The sequence below is a fragment of the Podarcis filfolensis genome (genome assembly GCF_964270895.1).
Source record: "Podarcis filfolensis genome assembly, chromosome: 14".
Classification (NCBI taxonomy): Eukaryota; Metazoa; Chordata; class Lepidosauria; order Squamata; family Lacertidae; genus Podarcis; species Podarcis filfolensis.
Genome location: NC_139616.1, coordinates 36609024 through 36631238, shown reverse-complemented (window position 1 = coordinate 36631238; position 22215 = coordinate 36609024). Strand labels below are relative to the sequence as shown.

The 22215-nt window shown below is 40.8% G+C and overlaps 1 protein-coding gene across 1 annotated transcript in view; it reads left to right on the top strand.

Moving 5' to 3' along the window:
* Positions 1-22215, top strand: part of IFT140 (intraflagellar transport 140) — an 81194-nt gene that overhangs the window by 1052 nt on the left and 57927 nt on the right. Inside the window, exons 2-15 of the mRNA XM_083584862.1 lie at positions 1701-1856; positions 2724-2945; positions 4504-4625; positions 5854-5996; positions 9027-9199; positions 10195-10286; positions 11572-11678; positions 12936-13084; positions 14569-14772; positions 15899-15971; positions 16808-16899; positions 17796-17923; positions 18870-18987; positions 19916-20046. Of these exons, the coding sequence (XP_083440988.1) occupies positions 1710-1856; positions 2724-2945; positions 4504-4625; positions 5854-5996; positions 9027-9199; positions 10195-10286; positions 11572-11678; positions 12936-13084; positions 14569-14772; positions 15899-15971; positions 16808-16899; positions 17796-17923; positions 18870-18987; positions 19916-20046 (1901 nt within the window). The 5' untranslated portion in view covers positions 1701-1709. The remainder of the gene's footprint in view (positions 1-1700; positions 1857-2723; positions 2946-4503; positions 4626-5853; positions 5997-9026; positions 9200-10194; positions 10287-11571; positions 11679-12935; positions 13085-14568; positions 14773-15898; positions 15972-16807; positions 16900-17795; positions 17924-18869; positions 18988-19915; positions 20047-22215) is intronic.

Below are 22215 nucleotides of genomic sequence, written 5' to 3'. Positions count from 1 at the left end.
GTGGGGGTTGCTGCTCGCGAAGGCCGTGGCCCGAACTGGCGCCTCTGGGGCCGGCCCTGTCATGGGCGAAGGGAGGGAAACGTAACTTTCGTGCGCGCTCAGGTTGGCGATGAGACCCAATGAGTTGGTGTGAGGGCCATGCTGGGCGATGGGGAGCGTTTCAGCGTGTCTCTCTCTGTGCTTAATATTGTGGCTCAGGCTTCTCACCTTTTGGGTTGCCTTTTTAACGCCTGTGAGACCCAGGCAGGAATTTAAAATGCTCCACGGATGGTATCTCTAACACCCAGCAAACTCGTCAAGATGTACTGTATAAGAAAGGATCCAATGCATGCTGGAAATGCTAAAATTTTGACTGGTTTAGATTAACTCTTGTAATGAGAAACATCAAAAAGTGAGGGGATGAGTTGGTTACCAGCAATCTAGATCAGGGTTTCCCAAACTTGGGTCTCCAGCTGTTTTTGGACTACAACTCCCATCATCCATAGCTAGCAGAACCAGTGGTCAGGGCTGATGGGGATTGTAGTCCACAGACAGCTGGAGATCCAAGTTTGGGAAACCCTGATCTAGATACACAATGAAAGGCATCCCAACCAAGAACTTTAAAAGAACCAAGTAAGAACGGAAGGGAAGTCAGAGGAAATTAGAACATCAATAAGTTGAATGACAAAGAATATGCTTTTGTTTGTTTTTTCTTTATTATGATTTGGAAATATTTGTATATAAACAAGAAACTGAAACTTCATATTGCGATCTTATGTTAAGTAAGCATTTCTGTTGTAAAAAACCAATTGAATTGCAAAGAAAGAAAGAAAAAGGAAATGCTAAGACGGAGAGGGCACCTTTTTCCACATGTGATGGATGCGTAAGAGAGCAAAAAAGTTTTGCTCCTCCTCACTTGGCTCATATCTAAATTACACAACAGCCATCTCCCTCTCTCCTCTTGGTGTGTTTTCATTCCCATGCTTGCCCCAAGTGCATATGGTGGCCACATTTGACACGGCCTCAAAAGCTCCCCTCCTTTAGCTCCAATGTTCTTCAGCCCTTCAGGAAGAGAGCTGGCTAAGTTAGGATATTACCGTAAAACTCTTCTTTTAGTATTCTGTATAGAACAGCTACTTGTTCTGGCCATTACTTTTTAGAAGTAAATAATGGTTTAGTGTATGTTTTATCTGCATTCTGGCCTGGGTTATTTATACAGTTCGTATTTCACCCCTCATGCCGGGTGAATACAATGAAATAAGACTACATGAAGGTGAGTTCTATCACTCTGTAATGCAGTCGGTGATGACGGCAGGTATTGTGAGGACCATTACGGGAAGCCTACTCTCAGTGAATCTGGACCAGATTGACCTAGTGACCTGCAGGATCCAGTGCCTTGTAGGGGGCATCACGTCTCTCAGCTCCTGGCTGGAGCAAGGGTTTTTCTGACCTGCTGGTGGGTGGCAGAAATAATGCCGCTGATGAGCTTCGGTAGACGTATGCTGCATTTCCCCTTCCACTTCTCACCCTGGTAGGGTGGGGAGAGAAGGGCTACTGTTTAAAAAGTATAAATTTAAATTCCTTGTGTTTGCACTATAATGGAATGCAAACATATTTAATTTTATATATCTTTTAAATATGTAGATTAGACTACATTTCCTATTGATGCTCAGGACTTATTTTACAGTTAGTTTGTCTCTAAATACTTGTTTGTGTTGTAGCTCTTTATCATGGCTGTGTACGTTGATCATCGTATAGAAGCTCTCGAGTCCCGTGGACGCCATTCTCACATAGCTTGGCACCCTCAGCAGCCATTTTTGGCTGTCGCATCTATTAATTTAAACTCTGGTGGCAGTGTGGATATTTTTCTAGAACAGGTGAGCAATCCAAAACTTTCTCTTTTTTCTTTTTTTGCACTAGCTTTGAACACTGCTGCATCTGTAAAGATACAGAAGTTCAGTTTTGTTAAACTCAGTTTTTTATGTGTTATATATACACAGTGTCCTAGTTCACTTTAAATCCATTGAATTACCTCAGGATTTATTACTTTGCTGTTATTATGTCTAATGTTTTATAGGTGCTGTGCAAATATTTTAAGAACACACACTCTGCTCACAGGCTTCAGATTAGACGTGATATAAAACATTTTTCCTTTCCACCCTGTCTTGGGAAAGGGAAACAGAGGGTTTCCCCTCTTCCAAGTTGGGCCTTTAGAGAAAGCACCAGAACATCTGTGCTACCTTTTGCAAGACCTGGAGAGAGAGAAGAACCTACCCTTTGTTTCCTCAATTGAGAAGAACGAGGAGGCCTTTTTGGGGGGGTTTTTCATTTAGACTTTTACAGAAAGCATTAAAAATAATTACAAAAGCCCAACTTGTAGGAGGAAGAAAGCATCTTTCCTGTGACTGATGGGACTTGGAAGGAAGTTCAACAATATCTGGAGGGCCACCCCAATGCAAACCCCTTTCCTAGTGTGTTTATGCACTGCAAAGCAAAACAATAGGCCTTTTTTCTTCATTCTTCCCAGCAACAAAATTCAGCTTACAGTGTAGTTTTAACTTTCTTTTAAACATAATTAGTTCAGTGGAAGGTAGAAAAGGAGGGCTTCTTGTATCACACATGATAGGAGCTAGGATGACCTCTGGAGGTAGAACACCAGTTTATTTGGAGAACGCAGAATGCTTTACTTTTCAGGAGGCTGAAAAGAAGGAATGTAAAAAAGATCTGTGTCGTGTTGTTTGCAGGGAGAATATGTGTGTGATGCACATTTGGAAAGAAGCTTCCAGGCCACATGCCTCAGTTGGCATCCAACCAAACTGATACTGGCAGTGGGCTGTGAGATGGGCGACGTGGTGGTGGTGAACAAGCAGGACAAGGAACATCATGCGGTACCCTCCAACCATAATGCTGATATTACAATTCTAAACTGGAGTACTAATGGCACCCGACTAGTTTCTGGCGACAAAGTAAGTAGCAAAATCAAAATGGTTCTTTGATGAACATAGTTTTAATAGGTACTACAGACATGCAGCTGTATAATAAACTGAAAGAAATGTGGAGGTGGCAACAGTGTCCTGGGACAAGAATAGGAAGAGGCATTCTAAAGGACCGGGAAACAAAGTAGGAGGCCAATATTGGGAATGGAGTGCCAGAATCCACAGGACTTTATGTTACCTAGGGCTACTTTTCTAGCGTACTAAATTGACTTCTGAGAGTGCAGACAGTACAGTTGTCTAGCTCTAAACCTCCATTGGCCTGTGTTTGCTGTGGGAATGCTGGGAATTATCTGTGATATGGAAATGAATAGAAAACTCCCTTTATAGTGTAGGAGCCCCTCAAGACACAACCCTACAGTCTTTTGGTGTTGTCTATGTTGTTTTAGAATGTCTGAGCTATACAATCCCCAGAGGACTCATTTAGTCTGTGCCATTTCTACTGGTTTGTTGATGTGACGAATTCTGTTGCCAGTGTGTAGCACGTTGTGTGTGGCTAACTGAAGTGACAGCACATTGTGTCTCATGCACCACGTTCTGTCTACTTTTTCAAGAGCTGTGTTACCTCTTCCTTGTTTAATGCAAGGGTATCAAAATAAGAGTGCAGGAAGGTCCTGAACAGACAGGAATATACGGTATTGTTGAAAAGCAAAAAGCCCAGTGTATGTTTCCACAGCTTGTTCTGTTTTGTCAACATTAAAGTGATATTTCTCTGCTGTGTGTTTGCAAAATGAAAAAGAGGATATTTCTCTGCTTTGTGTCTGCAAAATGAAAAAGAGAGCAACATGAGGGTCAAACCAGGTGATATGGGAGTGCTGTCATCAGGATCTTCTGGGTTTTTTAAAAACCCAACAACATTAATAGTAGTTTGTGGAGGTGGCTTTGGCTCCAGAGATTTAAAATTTTATTATTAAAATTGTCTGTTTCCTGTTTGAAAGTTAGTACTTGCCTGTGGGGTATGCGTAGAGATTGCAGGTACCTGTAAGCCCACTCCACCCATGTTCCAAGAGGATGCATTAGCAAACTGAGCATAGATGTAGAATGGTCAGTGCATTGTAGATGAACAGAGGGCTTTTGCTTGGCTACTTTAAAAAAATGAAAGTAATTGGAAATGAAAAACTTTTGGGCCTATTCATGACGCTCATATGACATGGCAGCTGCAATTTTCAATCTGTTCATGTTTATTTTCTAGCACTGGCTATCAGAGACTAATGTTGTCATGTGTATGCTGATGTCATGTGCTACAATGCGCTGGATCCACTGGTGGAGGAAGAGGAGTGGGGGGGCGCAGCGCCCCCAGCAGCGCAATCCTGGTGGGGTGTGATCGCAGCTGCCCCCTGCTCGCGCTGGGCACCTCGCCCCCGAGGCATGCGCCCCCGCCCCCGCCTGCCCTCCGCCTCCCGAACATATTTTCTATCTTTACTTGCTTATTTCCAGCTTTTGTCAAACAATCCTAAAACAACGCCACAATTCTCAGTATAAAATGCCAGTAATAAAAGCATTGTCTTAATTTTTCTTGTAACCTTTATAGCTTGGTGTCCTTGTGTTATGGAGGATGGACCAGCGGGGTAGAGTTCAGGGCCCCCCTCTGCTTAAGCATGAATATGGAAAGCATCTCAATTACTGCATCTTCCGACCACCCCCTCCTGGCGAGTAAGTAGCATACTCTGGCCAGACTTCTGATAGGCAATAGAAAACAGGTGGAATCAGACCTGCTGACTTCCTCAGTGTCCAGTCAACAGTATCTATGTTGGATCAGACCTCCTCTTATTTTGAGTGCTTTTGTAACTCATATAGTCCCACCATTTATGTTCATTAAAGCTTCTACTCCATCTTCTAATTGACCTTGCTACTTACTGTTGTCTGCCTTCCTCCTAAATCCTCTATTGGAATTAATCTACTTTTTCAGTGTCGTGCCCAGGTCCTTTGCCTTCTTATGAACCTGCTTTTCTATTCTGCTTTCATGGTCCCATCACCAGTTCTATTCTGGCTGCACTCCTGTTCTCTGTCCAGATATAGTTCATTGTTACCTGCAACTGACAACATCCTATCTCATGTTAGTAGCTTTTAAATCTCCATTTCTGTTCTTATTTATCTGGAAAATTTATTTCCTGCTTTTACCATTAAAAGCGTCTTACCTAAATTTTAGTAAAAGCAAAATAAAACCAAGAAAAATAACAACAAATACCAAAAAGCAGCAACAAAAGCTATGAAAGACCTGAGAGAATTGTTTCTGAATGCAGTGTAGATTTGTCAACATACAGCAAGCAAAATCTCTTTTGTTGTGGTGAGATCTTGTTGGTAACCAGGGGGTGGTATTCAACTAAGTTTTACTCAGATTAGACCTGTTGAAATTGCCATATTCTGAAATAACTGAGGTTTCTGATTGATTTTCAAAAACAGCCCTTTGTGAAACACATTACAGTAATTAACTCCACAGGCATCTTTTTATCCTTGGCAGTGACCCGGAAGGACACTATGCCATGATGGCCATGACGCTGACCCTGCCACAGTGTCATTGCGGGGTGGGGCAGGAGGTGAAATGGCCTTGGAGCAGATTAAAAGTGTTGCTTGTCACCGAAACAAAAAGAAAAAACAGAAGCAAAGAGAAGGACAGGGAGCAAAGCCTCTGTTTTTGAACATTAAACTTTCAGCACACCACTAGCACAAAATTAAATTGCCACATAACACCTTCCGTACTTTCTTTAATTACTAATAATGGCCAGAAAAGAGCTAATACTGGAAATCATGTTTGCAATAGTTTGAGGGATTCTGCTCTAGGCCTGGAGTGAGGCTTTCCCCTTTGTCATAAGCGATGGCTGCTTCTGACAGTTCCTCCAAGAAAGGAGCCAAAAATAACATGCTGTGTTGTTGCCTGCAGGGACTTGGTACAGCTAGCAAAAGCTGCAGTCAGTGGAGATGAGAAGGCCCTGGACATGTTTAACTGGAGAAAATCTGGGATGGGAATGCCTCTGAAAATGGGACCGCAAGAAGGGCTGTCCTTCTTCATCAGTGTGACAGATGGTACGGAAACTGCTGTAGCCTGGTGGGAAAAGTCACTTTATTGAGGCTTTCTTTGCTTATACATTGTGAGGAGGTAAAAAAATAAATAAATCTGAAAGGAATGGTTTGGATGATCCTTCCGGTCCAATTCTCTCCCATTCTTATGGTGAAAGATATCAGTAGATCCTCCTTTTTCCAAGTTCTATTTTCTTAGACAAAGATCATTTGTGGAAACAGACTTTGTGATTGAATTTATTGACTGTATAATAGTATTTGTTAAACTGTATCAAATTTGATTTCTTAAGAATACAGTAGTAGTAAAATTGAGATTAAAGGTGCAGTACAGTACAGGTTTGCAGGAGAATACTAACAAGGTGAAAGTGTTGCACCCCTGCCAGTAAAGTACTTTCCTCAGACTTGCTTCTATCCGACTCAACTTTACTATACCGTATTCTGTTATTTCCTTTCTGAAGAAGAAAAGGACATCGTAAAAAGGGGCCTCTAAATCTTGCATGATTTAAAAACTCATTTGTACTGCTTTCCACTTGATTGGGCTATGTACCTCCAAATTAGCCCCAGTAAGAGATACAAGATGCCACAATATTGGTTTTGTCTACATCTTATTGCTGCATGCCAAATGAGAATAGCACTCTTCTTTCTTTTTTGCTTTTGACAAAACCAATATTGTTGCATCTACCTTCTCTTATAGTCTCTTAGTTTGTAGGTGCACAGCCCCACCTAGTGGTAAGCAGTAGAGGTATATCTTTAAATCATACAAGTTTTGCCTTTTCCCATACCTTTTGTGGGCCAAAACAAGGTAAAGGACAGAAGAAAATTGCCCGTCTAGTTCAGCATCCTCTTCTCACAATGCCCACCCATCTATGGGAAACCTTCAAACAGGACCTGAACATAAGTGCACTCTGCCTTCTTGTGGTTTTCTGCAGCAGGTTTTCAGAAGCATTACAGCCTCCGACTGTGGAGGCAGAGCATAGCCATCATGGCTAATAGCCATTGTTAGCCTTCTCAGTGAATATGTCCAATCCTTTCTTAAAGCCATCCACATTAGTGGCTGTCACTTCCTCTTGTGGGAGCGAGTTCCATAATTTAACTGCACTGTGTGAATAAATATTTCCTTTTATCTGTTCTGAACCTTCCAACATTCAGCTTCATTGGATGTCTACAGGTTTGTGTTATAAGGGACAGCTGCCTCTTGGGGGGTAAGGGAGAGCTATTTCACTTCTCTAAAATCTACATGTTGGTCTCCCACCATTTACGCTGTTGATATTGAAAGTGAGAAATACCCATTTCAGCACTATCCTACCATCTCTTTATGGTGCATTAATTTTTTGCTGCCTTTTGTTTTCAGACCCTATATGAGTTTTGTCCTCATATTAACACAGCTCTTGTAAACTTTCCAGGTGAGCCTTTGTGTGGTCCTGCAGTGAAAGCTTTATCTACAGGGCAATGAAAAGCCCCAAACATCCCGTACCTCTATACTAATAAAGGATCTTGAAACAGTGGGTGGTCTTGCATAACGATATTCAGCACTTTGTATTGCAGTATCCTGGCCACTTAGAACTTTCAAACAAACCAAGCCTGAAAGTCCTGGAATCCTAATCAAATTAAAGCTTTTACAATGGTGCTTGACTCACCTAGGCTTTTCAGTCATTTTAATTGCCTTTTTTGTTTTTTGTTTTTTAGATCTCTGATTAAAAGCTTTGAATCTCTCTATAGGAGCTTTATGCAAGTGGGGGGGCACTCTGTAGTTGTAATAACTGGCCATCAATACAGGGAATTACTTTGCATTTAGAATTTTGCTTGTAAATGTTTTCTCTGTGTTGTTGTGTTAAGGGTACAAAAAGTATAGTTGTTCCCTTTGTTTGTTTTGAGATTTCTTTTTAATCCTTTTCAAGAACCATTTAGCTTCAGAACCCTTTCTGGTGTCAAATTGTGAAGAAGTAAACAAATATTTTTAAAAATAACAATTTCCTGTCATACATGGTTCTTTTAAAACCTGTTTGCAAGGTGCTTTGATATTCCTTAACTAAAGCAGTCGAAATAAATTAAGGAATTAAAAAATTGTCCAGTAGCACCTTAGAGACCAACTAAGTTTGTTCTGGGTATAAGCTTTTGTGTGCATACACACTTCTTCAGGTACCTTAACTAAAGCAGTTAGCATATGAGGTGCACATATGCTTTTAAACTGTTTTAAGCATTATGTTTAACTATTATAACCCACCCAGGTCCTTAGGATGAAAAAAACCCAATAGTAATAATAATACATTTTAGATATATCCTTAAAATTCCTTAGCTGTACATTTGTAAAATAAATAAAATAAAATAAAATAAAATAAAATAAAATAAAATAAAATAAAATTGTAGTAAGCTGTGGATAGAAATGTTTTTGTAGATATGTGTATCCTACAGGAAGATGTGAATGGTTATAGCTCCCTGTTGTTCACTTGATAATAAATTCTGATTTCCCTTTGTGTAATGCATGAACCAACCTTTGACAAGTGCCTTATAATAATGTTTGACAAGAACATAATAATTGTTCACACTTTCCCAAACAGTAGGCATTATTGTGTACCTTTTCTACTTTTTTTTTTTGCTTGGAAGCATATTAAAGTAGATTATACAGGTAGGAAAAAGGCAGGTGGCATTAATGCTAAAGCAGTGCCAGCCTTCTATAAGAGCTTTGGATCTTGACCAGCACAGAAAAGCAATTCCTATTGTACTGTTGTTGTTTCCCCCCACTAACCTCCATTCTGGTAAATTGGTGTGATGCATTTCAAGAACTTGCAATAGTCAATATCTGTCAGGACTTACTTAGTGTTCTCTTGAAATGACCTGGCTATACTAAAACCAAGGGAGAAGCCTGTTTTGTAATACAGTACTGTATTAAAAGTCTGTGGCAATATGGATACTGAGCAAAATAAGCTTGATCCTGTATTACTTTTTATTTAAGCTGGGTGTATTTTCTAGGGTGTATTTTGCTTCTGTAGCAATGTTATAATGTACCAGAATGAAACAACCTTGATTTCATTGCAGGAACTGTGCATTATGTGAACGAGAGGGGGAAAACAAGCCAGGCATTGACCACAGAGAGTTCAGTCCAAAAGCTGCTTTTCATGGAAAAAGATATATTGGTAGTAATAACGGAGACTCTCCTCTTATCTCTTCACAAAATTTCTCTTGAAGGAGAAGCAGAGGAGGTCTTGAAGGTAGGCACTGTGGGCTGTATGATAACATCATTTAAAAGAGAAAATTGATTCTTTGGTTTTCTGACTAGTCTGCAGGCTGCACAAAAGAATCTTGAAGGCAACTTATTGTACATTGTGAAAATTAGGATTCCAGATGCTAGTTGAGCATTTGAAGTGTTCTCTCTTTTTGAACATTGTTTCTTAAAACTGAGTCCGCTGAGCTACACTGCACAAGGTTGGAGCCATGTATTTCAGCTGGCCATGAACTTTAAGAGAGGACACTTAGTAGTACGCTGTATGTTTTACATGAAGAATGCTCCTTGCTGAGGTAGCAGGGCTGGGAAAGACCCCTGTTGGACTGAGCTGCTACCAGTCAGAGAAGACATTGGCCTAATTGGGACCAATGGTCCAACTCCATATTAAGACAGCATAAAATGTTCAGTGTGTAGCTGTCAACGAAACACTTACCCTAAATTGGAGCAACAGGAGGATGTCCCCACTTGCAAGTGTAGAACTGTCCCTGACAGTGAAGCAAATGAGGAATCATCTCCTTACAAGGAATCTCTATGTGTGATTTGGGCAAGGTTTTTCTCAGCCTTATACCCTTAGTTGTGAAATGACAGCAATTGCTGACTTTCATAGGAAGTATTGTTATGAAGATAATAGCTGTCTTAATCTGTCACAGGAAAAACAAAGTCTTGTGGTTCCATGAGGACTAAATATATTTATTGTTGCGTATGTTTTTGTGAACTAGAGTCTACTTTGTCAGATGCATCCTGTAATAAATTCGTTAGTTTTTACAGCACTGTAAGATTCTTTGTTGTACAATTGTCTGACAACTGTAAGCAAACAGACATTGATACCTAAAAACATACATTCAAGCCTTAAAAACATGAGCTATCTGAGAAGTAGCCTCATTATTTGCCATGATTCCACCCCAAGCCCATTGCTGCCAAGTAATACAAAGAGATTACCTTGTGTTTTCAGTACTGTCTCCTTGCATAACTTATTATCAGGTGAAGCTGAGTGGAAGAATGGGTCATTCCGCTGATATCATTTTGATTGACCGTAGCCTTCTTATAGCAGCAACAGGTGAAACAGTTCTTAGGTAAGAAAACTGGCAAGGGGGGCTTGGCTTAGTACCAGGTTGTGGGCTGTGTTGCTGTATAGATACTATGTCATTTTTCAGATAAATTTCATTGAACAGTGTCTTTAGCCTGATTGTGAACCATTTGCCCCCATTTTAAAGGGTCGCCATATTGAGGGCCAATAAGAATGTGAGCTGCAGACTCAACAAATCTTGCCTATGCCACACACTTGCTAGATGGCTTTAGGAAAGCCTCTTAGCTTCAACCTTTGCCCCCAAATATGTAAATGATAATGCTGTTCTAGCTTGTGGATTTGTCAGAAGGGTTACTGGGAGAATGTATGTGAAGGCTTTCGAACATTTGAAATGTGCTATGAAAATGCTGCGTAGTGTTGTTGTTAAAAGGATTATAGCAGACTTCCCAACCTGGTGCACTCCAGATGTTGGATTACAATTCCTATCAGCTCCAGCCACCATGTCAGGCTTTGGGGGCTTGGCTTCCTCCCCCCCTTGGCCGTAGATAAGCAGTACGAAGAGAAAGCAGCCTCTTACCAGTAACAGAAATGCTTAATGAATGCAGCAAAAGATCAAGCCACTATTCTCAGAGTGCAGGTGCTCCTAATTAAGGTTCCTCCCACTTCCCTCTAGTCACTTCCATCCTCTCGTCTCCTAGCAACCTGATTTCTCAGCCATTGAGCCTTTTGCGAAGCCACCTTATCTAATCTCCTAGCCTTGGGACTGAGAGGATGTACATCTTCCAGTGAGAGAGAATCTGCTATCTCACTCTCTTTCCTTTCTTCTTATTACTGTTCTGCCCAACTATTATCTTCCGAACTGTGACCCTCAGCAAACCACTGTTCCAAATCAACACTCCTCCACTGCTCCTGTGGAGTTTCAGGATCCTGGCCATGAGCAGTGGTAAGGGTAGGCTCCGACCATTCCTCATCAGAGTTGTACTCCTCAGCCTGGTCTCTGACATGCCATGGCAATGGATAGGGATGGTGAGAATTGTACTAGCCCCCCCCCCCGCCCTGCCAAATGTGGAGAGTCCCAGGATAAGGCATAGCAATCCAGGATAAGGCACAGTATGCCATTATAGTGTGTTCTACCATTAGCTGTTACTTCCCTGGAGCAGTGCTAAGTGAGACAAGGAGGACTTCATTGTGCATAAAGGTTGCTACAAAAGAGCAGAAGCTACACCAAAAAGGCAAATGTGGAGGAGAAAAGCTGAGGGCAGGATCTGTGCCTGTGGCCAGCTGTTGACAAGGTGATTTATTATCTACCCTCCTCTGTACTTTCTCTGTAGGTTCTGGGACTTGGAGAAAGGTGAGAACTATGTACTGGATCTGGATGAGCAGCTTGGGTTTGAAATAGGAGAGTGCCTCAACTGTGTTTCCTTTTGCAATGCTAAAGGTGAGAAAGAACTTCTTTCATTGACTTCTGATGACCCAGTTATTCAAATTTGCAGTCCCATGGTATTCATTCAATTACACTCTGCTTGGTTGAAAGTATCTATTGAAATTGCTATGAAATTTAAATGTAACTTGCTTATATGTAGTATAAATGTGACTGGAGAACTGTGCTACTAGAATAATAATCCCTAACAGAATGAAGGAGCTTGGAAAATAAACATATGAATTGTAAGAGGAATTTTAACAGGTATTAGGTAGGACACGCACCTTCACACATAGATTATTCCTTGGCCTTCCACTTCTAAAGGCTCGGTGCAGGTGACAGGGCAGCAGTACATTACTGCTACCATTAAACTTTATTTTGTGCCATTTGGACACTGAACGCTGTTCAGAATCTGGAAGAAATATATGGCCAGGCTGGCAAAGAAGCCAGAGATAGCTGCTGAGCAGTGGGGAGAACTGAAAGGCAGTAGGAGGTACAGATAATTTTAATACACTTCACTGATCAATTTCCCCCTAACATCCCAAGCCACTGTTGGAGACAGCATTTGTGCTGTGTGCCAAACATTCAAGTTTTACCAAGAGCTATGGAGTGTTCTTAGTCCTGCATATAACAGATTCAAGTTATTTGTACAGTGTGTGACTTACTAAATCAAATTTGGCTAGCTTAGTATTATGTGTGGCTGCCACTCTTGTCTCCTTCAATGTTAAAACTGAAATCCTTTGTTCCGGTTTCTCTACTTCTCCTACCTTTTTCCTCCAAGCTCTACCTCCTCCCTATATCTCCCTCAATCCTTTCCTCTTTTCATCACCCCACATCTCACTCTAGGGCTTTATTACTCTGTTGTCCTTGTCTAACTCCTCTCTATGTGCCTTTCATTTTTACAACTCGTGATTGCTAGCTTCCCTGCCATTGCCACATCTGTAGAGAAAAGCTGATTACTTTTCTTGGGGATTCTTCTTACAGTGCGTACACTAGGCAAAGGTTTACATGGCGGTGGGGAACTTGTGCCCCCCCCCCCGGTGTAGTTGGAACTCACAACTCCCATCAGTGTCAGGCAGCATGGATAGGATGATGGGAATCATAATCCAACAACCTCTTGAGAGCCACAGGGTTCCCATCCCTTTCCAAACGCAAGTTGTGTTATACAGACTTGATTGCTTAGACTAGAGCGTGATAAGATTGTTGGGTTTTATATAGTCCAATATAAATGACGATGATGTTGACCTGATCAGAAGAGTGTGGTGTATTTTGCAGGTCTCCTATCAGCTGGCACCGACAGAGGGAAGATAGCTATGTGGAGGAAAGTGGCATCCCCTTCCCAAAGCACTTGCTCACAGGAAGCCAAGGACAGCTGGAAGCTTCAGGCACCTACTGAGCTTGAGGGGAATATAATTCAAATACAGGTAAAGCAGTGAATATATTCCTTTTTACTTTTTTGTTTATTTAGGTGTAATAGTGTGTACCAAGGAGGATGCATTCACCAGTAAGCAGGTTTGGTGCACAGATTAAATTGCCTGAAACAGGCTGCTGCCACCCTTCCTCCTTGCTCTTCTCTCCCAACCCCTATTTTAAGTAGGTATGCATATATATGATTGCATGTCCAATTATAATAGAGTAGGGCTGGACTCTTGTTGGGCAGATGTGTGCCTCTGAATTCTGTAACTTTTATGAATCTTGCTGGTTTCCCCTCCCGACCTATTTGGCACATTGGTTTCACTTGACTCATGGTTCCTGAATCACTTGCAAAAGGAAACATCTGTACATTTCCTAGTCCTCCCCAACTGTCTTTAAAAATTATTTCACAGAGGACAGAAACTATGACAAATTTTTGTATCTGATAAGATTTCATGAGCTGACAACTAGTTTTTCATCAAAATTCCATTGGATATATCCTTCCACATAAGAGGAGTTTTGTAAGCTATAGAAGTCACATCAGGTAAAATTAAAACAATTTGGGAACTGCTTTCAAAATTTCTATATACTCTGTCTTATCAGAAGTTACAGTATTAACCAGTGTTGCCCAGTCGTGCTGCCTTGAGCATGAGCTGTAAAAGAGAGCCCCTCCATACTACTAGACAGTAGTCTTCTTCACACTACAGTATTAGACTCTAGGGGAACCCGTGTCTCTCCAGATGTTGCTGAACTACAATTCCCATCATCCCTTAACATTGACTATGCTGTCTGGCACTGATGGGAATAGGATGTCTAGAGGGCCATGAGTTAATTTGTTTATTATTTATACCCCGTCCACGTGGCTGGGTTTCCCCAGCCACTCGGGGCAGCTCCCAACAGAATATTAAAAACATGATAAAAGATCAAACTTTTTTTTAAATGACTCCATGGGTACAGATGTTGCTTCAGCAGCAGTCATTCTCAGACCAAGCAGTCATTCTCAGACTAGGAACTACAGCTCTATCTCAATAGCTAGCTCTGCTTTTGTTGAGAGGAGCCTCTTTATTTAAAGGGGTCCAACCTGCTTTAGCACTCATTGACTCTCATGAAGCAGTGGAGACTGTAATTGTGCTAGGACTTCACTCAGGAATCCCCTAAGTCAAAGAAGGGCAATGTGACATCCTTGGGTGGGCCAGAGGGGTAATGGCAGCACAGGCTCTTCTTGTATCAGTGCTTCCAGTTGGTTAGGTGCTCCTGGAGCTGGCCCAGAAGCCAATTCCCATTCCACTCCAAATCCACAAGCATGAAAACTGCTATAGAATTTTGAACTTCACTGAGTTAACATTTTAAAAAAGAAATAATGTAAGTGGTATTCACTTTTTGCTCATGCTTTTTAAAGAATCCAATGCTCTAGTTCAAATGCATTGTGTTAATTTTCTTACTTAAAATGAGTTACTTTTTGTACTTAATCTCTCTTTCTTCATATTGTCTCTAGTGGGGATCCAAAAAAAATTTGTTGGCTGTAAACACAGGCAGCTCTGTAGCAATCCTTAATGAACAGGCAATGTTGTCACACTTTCACCAGCAAGTGGCAGTGGTGCAAATTTCGCCAAACCTATTCAACATTACCTCCTTCAGCACAGGAATGACTGACAACCTTCGCATTGACATGCACGTGAATGGAGTGTGTTGTACTAAGGTAACTTGCATCACTGCCAATAGATTTTCTTGTCAGGTTGGGGTTCTTTGTGTGGGGATGGAAAATATGTTGTTTGTTTATTTAAAAAAAATGGATGCAGAGCAGCAGTGATAATGGATGCAGCAGCCAGTAAAGCACATACTGTGCAGGCAAGTAGAACTAAACAAAAACACAATACATGAGATGAAGCCACCAGAGTTAACTACCAAAACTTAGAGTAGACAGGACAGACCTAAAGGATAACTACAAATGTTTCAGGCAGACCTTCCTTGGGGTTCCCACAGTTGGGTTAGAAGCCCAGGAAAGGCCCTCTCTTTGGTAGCTACTCTGATAATTCTGCAAGCAAGGATACCTGGAGGAGGGACTCTAATTATAATCTCAGCTGTTTGGCAAGTTCATTTAGGTTCAGACAGCACTCTGTTATCACCTTTTGTGCAAAAACAAAATTGCAAGGTTTTCCTCAAGAGAGAAGGAGCATATGACAGTCAACTGCTATAGCAAGGCTTTTCCACCCTCCAAATCCCAACCTCCTTCTGCTGTTGCCTGTAGGGAGGAAAATTACCATAGGGTTTTCCTAGCCCCCTGATGTTAACATAAATATTTACATGGGTGCAGAGGGGAGTGGATTTGAATCTTTGTTGCTGTTGCATGACATCTAAACAAGTCTAGCAGTTCTCTGTATGGGTGTAACATCCTTTCCTAGCATCAAGATGCAGAACACCTTCACTGCTTTCTTACTGTCTTAGTCTGAAGAAGCTCATTTGTATTCATTTTACATATTTACTGTCAGATTAATCTGGTATAAAACTTCCCCCCCCATCTCTCTCTCATAATAGTATAAGAATATTCTATGAAAACATTCTTTTTTTAAAAAATCTGGTTTTAATTCCCCATAGAGTCATCTCCTGAATTTCCATTGCTTATAGAACAAAATATATGTAATAGAAAATAGGTCTGCCATTCAAACAAATTAATTGCCACAACACTGCAATTTATTGATAAATTAGTCCTGGGTTGCTAGTAGTAAAGGGTGGTAGCATTTAGCAAAAACTGGTTTTATGTATTTTCTGTTTGCAAAGCACAAGTTTTAAGATGCATTTTTTAAAAATTCTATGGCAAACCTTAGGATGCTGTAGCATTCTGGAATGGAAAGCAAGTTGCTATCTTCGAACTCTCAGCTGCCACTGCACGAAATTCAGGTAAGATGAAGGGACTTCAGAGTAACTTGTGAGTGTGGATGTTGGATGCAAAGTACCCTGAGAATGTTTATACAGCCAAAGTATGTATGTATGTATGTATTTAATATTTACAATCCATCCTTTCTCTATGGTGCTTGTTGGGTTTTTTTTGCCTTGTGATATAGGCTGTGCTGGAAGGTAGTGCTTTTCCCAAGACTACTTAGTGATTAGTGGAGATTTCCCACATCCAGACTCAGTACCTCTCCATATACAGTCTTCTTATCTATATTCTATATTCTATATTCTATATTACCAGTTTGCACAATATAAATGGTGGCCCAGGGAAGCAGCAGAGTCATAAAAGTATTCAGAATATAATTACCAAAGACTGAGCACGTGAATTCACTATGTTCAGGAGGCTGCGTCCCTGGTGCTCTTTTTATTGGATCCGGTTAAAAAGCAGGCATTGTATGTTTTATAAACTCTGAATAGTATTGAAGTCAAGTAGGTGCAGTAAGATCCAATATTCTTTCCTGCCCATGCTACCTTAGGAGCCTTATTCAATATGGTGCCGAGGAAGTATCTGGAAAGACTTTCTGTAGTGCAGTTTGCTGTACTTAAAAATATAGCCTCATTTACATTTTTACATTTGATCTTGGATGGAATTAATCCATGAAAGACAAGGTAGGAGAAAAGTAGTGATCATTTTGCTGAGTGCTACACTGATTGATGGAAGAATGTGATGATGATTAATTGGAAATTACACATATTTTATGGACCATCTGGATGGAACTCTTAACTGTTTCTTTCAATAGGTTGTGATTGTAATGGAGAAGTTCTCTCTTATGTGGTTCCAGGTTCTTTCCCTTGTGATTCCCCCGTGCTGGCTATGCATGAAGAAAATCTTTACACAGTTGAGCCAAATCGTGTTCAAGTTCGCACCTGGCAGGTAAGCAAGCCAATTTTTATGTGAGGATGATTGCAGGCGGCTGCCTCACGAAGAAGGGTGGCAGGGCGACATCTGGTAGCAGAACCAAAGGCAGTCTTACCAATACAATCAGGCCAGTTAACAGTAATGTCATTGTTTATCCTTCCTGCCAAACCTGCTTACATAAAAGCGACGATGATTAGATCAAAAAGGCGCACCTGGCAGCCTAATCCTATGTAGAGACGCAGAAGGCCACAAAAATTAATTAAAAATGGCCTTTCCCCTTGATCTCTGCCCTATCCAACATGCACTTTCCCCTCCCATTTTTCCTCAATTGGAGAAAATACCTTGAGAGGAAGAATATCTAATTTTTCCAGTCTCGTCCCCCTGCCTTCATTTCATTTGTGTGCTATGGTTCGCTGTAGAACTGAGGTAGGAAACCTCCAAATTTTCTTGGACTCCAATTCCCATCAATCACAACTGGCATGGCCAGTGGTCAGGACTCTGTCAGGAGGAAGGGCAGGATATAACTCAAATAAATAAAATGTATGGGAGTTGTAGTTCAGTGACATCTGAAAGGGTTAGGGTTAGGGTTCATAATTTGTTGTTTCTTTCCTGTGAGTGTGTGTGCTGATGACACATAACATTCAGACATCTATTTTGGAAACTGTGACCCCAAATATTTAGATAGATAGATAGATAGATAGATCCTACAGTTATTATGTGATGTTAAAGTTTCAGATTGGTAGAACTGGACAGTTGTGGAGGGTAACTTTTTTCTTTTCAAACATTTTGATGTCTTTGTTAGATGTGGCGCTGTGGGTCTACTTGGTTATGAGTCAAAATGGTCTTTTGTAGTAATATATCAATGAAAGGAAAGTGATGGTTTTAAAGTTGCTGCTCTTTTTCTCTGTTAGGGCACTGTAAAGCAGCTGCTGGTGTTCTCTGAATCTGAAGGGAATCCATGCCTCCTGAGTGTCTGTGGAAATTTCTTGACTGTGGGAACAGACCTGGCTCACTTTAAAATCTTTGATCTTTCTCGCAGGTACAAATAAACAATTAATAGAACTTGATTATATATCTTTTGGTTCCTTTTTAAATTTAAGGTTCATTGAAACATTATTCCTGACATTAAAATATGAGGGGTAGACTTTTGCTGTTTTATAGATTTATGTAATGACTAAAAACTGAATTTCTTAAGAATTACAGTTGTGTACAGAGACCTGTAGTGACTCAGAATTTGCAAGAGGCTTCAGACATTATCATGATCATAGATCATTCTGTTTGTATTAAAATATGGCTCAAGTATAATTTCATGATTCAGCATGTAGAACTTTGGTAGATGCTGAATTTTTTGAAACTTCTAAGGTATGTCAGGCACAGTACTGGTTGTGTCACATACTTTTTGGTGTGTTCTGTGATATCTCTTTTATACTTGTAGTGCAGAAGTTGACATGGTTGCGCTTGCTAGCATAGAGCAGGCATGCAGAGTTTGTGTGGGAAGGAAAGAACTTGTAATTCCATCTGGTATGATATTGACTAATAACATAATGAGCCATTTTCTTCCTCACTGTGGATTGCTCCTCAAAGATTACTTACCATGTGGATATCATTGCTTTGTAGGAGATTGGGACATATGCCAATGCTTCTCATAAATGCACATTATATGTTTTGCCAAGTATTGGCACAATGGGAACCTGCAGTTAGCCTCAGTGAACTTTGCTCTGCGTGTGCAGAGCAAAAAAAAGTAATTGCACATGAGGATACATGCTGGCTTCTTACAAAGAAGTGAGGGTCGTGTGAGAAATTAATATATGAAATGACTCACAAATGAGCCAGAAATGACTCTTGTGGTTACCAAAAAGGCAGCTATCTTAAGACCAAATTGGATTACTAGGAGGATTTTATTATGATGCACATATTCCCATAATTTTGGTGAAGAGCTTGCTCTTGTTGAGCAGACTGCCCTAACTGCCTCATCTCCCCCACAGGGAGGCAAAGGCACACTCGAGTAGCAAGGCCCTGGGTGATCTGGTTCCAGGCGCTAGTGGGATTGCATCTGTAAAGTGTAACGCAAGTGGCAACAAAGTTAGCATCCTCATCAACAAGGTGAGTCTGGACTGTCCTTTGCCTGTGACTAAAACCTGAATGGGGCATGGAATGGCTAGGCCAACAATGAATCTCTTGTTGGGACAAATCTGTGATCAGTTTATTACAGACTGCGTTCAAGCCATAGCTTGATGCTCTGTGAACTACCTATGTGCATTCTGTTCTGATTTCTCAGCTGATTTATTGGGAAACCATGATTTGCCTGCAAACCAGGACTAACACTAAACCAGGAGAAATGGAACACACAAGGGATTGAGGGAGCAGGCAAACACAAAAGTTCATTCACATAACACTCAGCCATGGCTTGGCACCACATCTGAACCAGCTTTACCAAAATGCAGCCATCTGCACTAGATTGCCAGTATCACACTGCAGGACAAACAGCTACAGGTTCCATACTTCACACTAGTGTGATTTTAGTGCAAGCTTCTACATGGAGTCCAGAATGTTATAGAATAGATTTCTCCTATGCCATGCCATTCTGGATTGCAAAGTACAATGTTTCTTTGGATTATTTCTTCAACTCTGCCAGTTCTGTAGATGCTGGAGGTACAGGCAGAAACCAAAAGCTGGCGTTAAGATGGGTTTGAGTTTTCAAATAAACTCCACTGTCTAGGTAGATAGATATGCACACACACATATCACAAGCATATATTATAATGGGTAAATCAAATCAAGTAAATTTGTGCGTTATGTACCTTAAAACAATGGTAATTCAAGAATCGATGTGATTTGCGGAACTACTTGACCAAGTTTGAGAACACCTAGAGAACCATCTTGACTGCTTTGTAAATTTCTTTCTTCTTGCTTTGTTTCTTCCATCCCAGATTGTTTTTTATTAATCTTCAGTTTTATGAACCATAGTGACTAGAATGAGACAATTAGGCTGTCTTTTCCTGTTCAACTTCTCTTATTTATACTTCTGTAGGCTGATGGGAGTCTTGACTCCAAGATCTGTTTCTATGACATTGAAATGGACACAGTCACTCTGTTTGATTTCCAATCTGGGCAACAGAAGGATGCCAGGGAGATGATCTCCATTGGACAGGAGGCTGAAGGGTGAGAATGCTTTTTGAGCCTGAGGTGGAGGGAGAGATTATTTATGTGAATTAATTAATGAGAGTGGGGGAAAACATTAATTATTTGCACAAGCTCACCTGAAGACTGCTTTATAGACCACTTAGAAGTTACACAGTACAGCCTGTACATTTCTTATTTACTCTTTGATATACTATAGTGTGTGTCCCCGCACACATGTACATACTATACTATACTATACTATACTATACTATACTATACTATACTATACTATACTATACTATACTATACACAAGCCCTTGTGGAATGGCTCTGTGAGAAGTCTTCTGCTAGCTCTTGTGCAAGAGTTCACAGAACAGCACTAATATTTTTTTTCCACAAAAGAGATAAAGGGTCCTAGTCTTTTGAAAAGCCTCACAATATTTACTAGCTTGGCATAATCAGTTCAGTTTATCAATTAATGCTAAGCTCCATGTCTTCTTCCCATGGTACCAGTTGTTTTGGTTGCTAAGGGTGGAGCATCACCTCATAGAGGTAACTGTAGCACTTCCATCTTCCCAATGGCTGGGGTGACTGCCACAAAGGGGGACTTAATATTTCTAAGAAAAAAACAGCAATACCAGCCCAGCTCTGTGCATTATATTCTGTTCCCAGTCCACTGGCATGCTTCCCTTCCTCTTGGCTTGGCACCACAATACTAAACTGGAAGTCTCCGGGAAGCACCATGATAAAATAGCAATGATGTGGCAAGGAAGAATGACATGCTGCCATACTTTTAGGGTGGTGTACACAGTACCATTCATGCAAGACATGCTGCATTTTCTGTCATTATTTCTACTTTACCTGTATTAATGTGTGCACTGGTTCCCTCTCTCCCTAAATGTTTTTTTTTTTTGCTGCTCCTGTCATTCCGTTTGTTTGTTTGTTTTCATTTCTGCTGGCCAGTAGTTGTTGTTTGGGAGAGGATCTGTCTATAAACCTTATGTAAGTATCATCAGCTAGAACCACCAAAATTCCTAATTATTTAGTTGGATTTGGAGTCTGCCTTGTTTGGCTTATTGTTTTGCATTATAGCACTGCTGCTATATTCACCCAGTGGAGGGAACTTAAAGCTGCCTCACACAAGAATAAGCTGCTATAAACAACAATCTATAGTGTTTGATAGTAGTGCCATCCGACCATAATAAATTATCTAGTAGTGCCATGTAGGGATGGATGAATCAGTTTCACTTTCACATATGTTCACCTATAACAGTGTTCCCCAACCTTGGGCCTCCAGCTGTTTTTGGACTACAACTCCCATCATCCCTCGCTAGCAAGACCAGTGATCAAGGATGATGGGAATTGTAGACCAAAAACAGCTGGAGGCCCAAGGTTGGGGCACACTGACCTATAAGATCATTATGTCCTGTTTCTGCATTACTCTGTTCTTTTAAAAAACTGCACAAAAATCTGCAGCTAGTCAAGTTTTTATTGGCACTTGTTTTGTTGCTGATAGTTGGCTTTATCTATAATTTTAGTTTTTATTTTCTCTTTTAGAATTTCTCTTTTCAATTTTAGAATTGCTTTCAGTGCTGCTGTTGATTATGGTTTTAAACAGAAATGTAGTTTATAAACATTTAAACAGTCCACCAGGGGTCACTGTAAAACTGGATCTCCTGTTTAACCAATATTCAGCATCATTTTCATAGTTTTTATAGGGGAGGTGTGTTCCCATCCAGTCTTTCTCATCTGTACACACTAACCCCAATTGGAATCTGGTGGGCCTCATGTTCTCATGAGTTTCTGGAGAGAGTTAATTAAATAAGGTGGCCCTACATGTTGGCTTATTTCTTTTCTTCCCTTTGGAATATGCATTTATTGCCGTGGTTCTATCATTTAATTGTAAGTGCTTGCACCCTTAATGAGTTAGCACCGGGCTGTCCTGTCCTCAACAAAGATGCCCATGGGGCAAGGGAGGCTTTTAGTTGCAGCACCATGGAGAGCTACAGGTGAGCAGCTTTCAGTCCTTGAGTCTTAAGAATGGACTAAACCCATTTACGCCTTCAGGACCAGTTCACCCTTCCTTCAGAAGTGGCAATAGAGCCTAGCATGCCGCCTCCTTCCTGAAAAGTCTCTCCAAGCACATTGCCTGCCTTGACAGGTTGAAATGGGGATGTGGGTTCCTGGGACAGAAGTCCTGATTCAGAT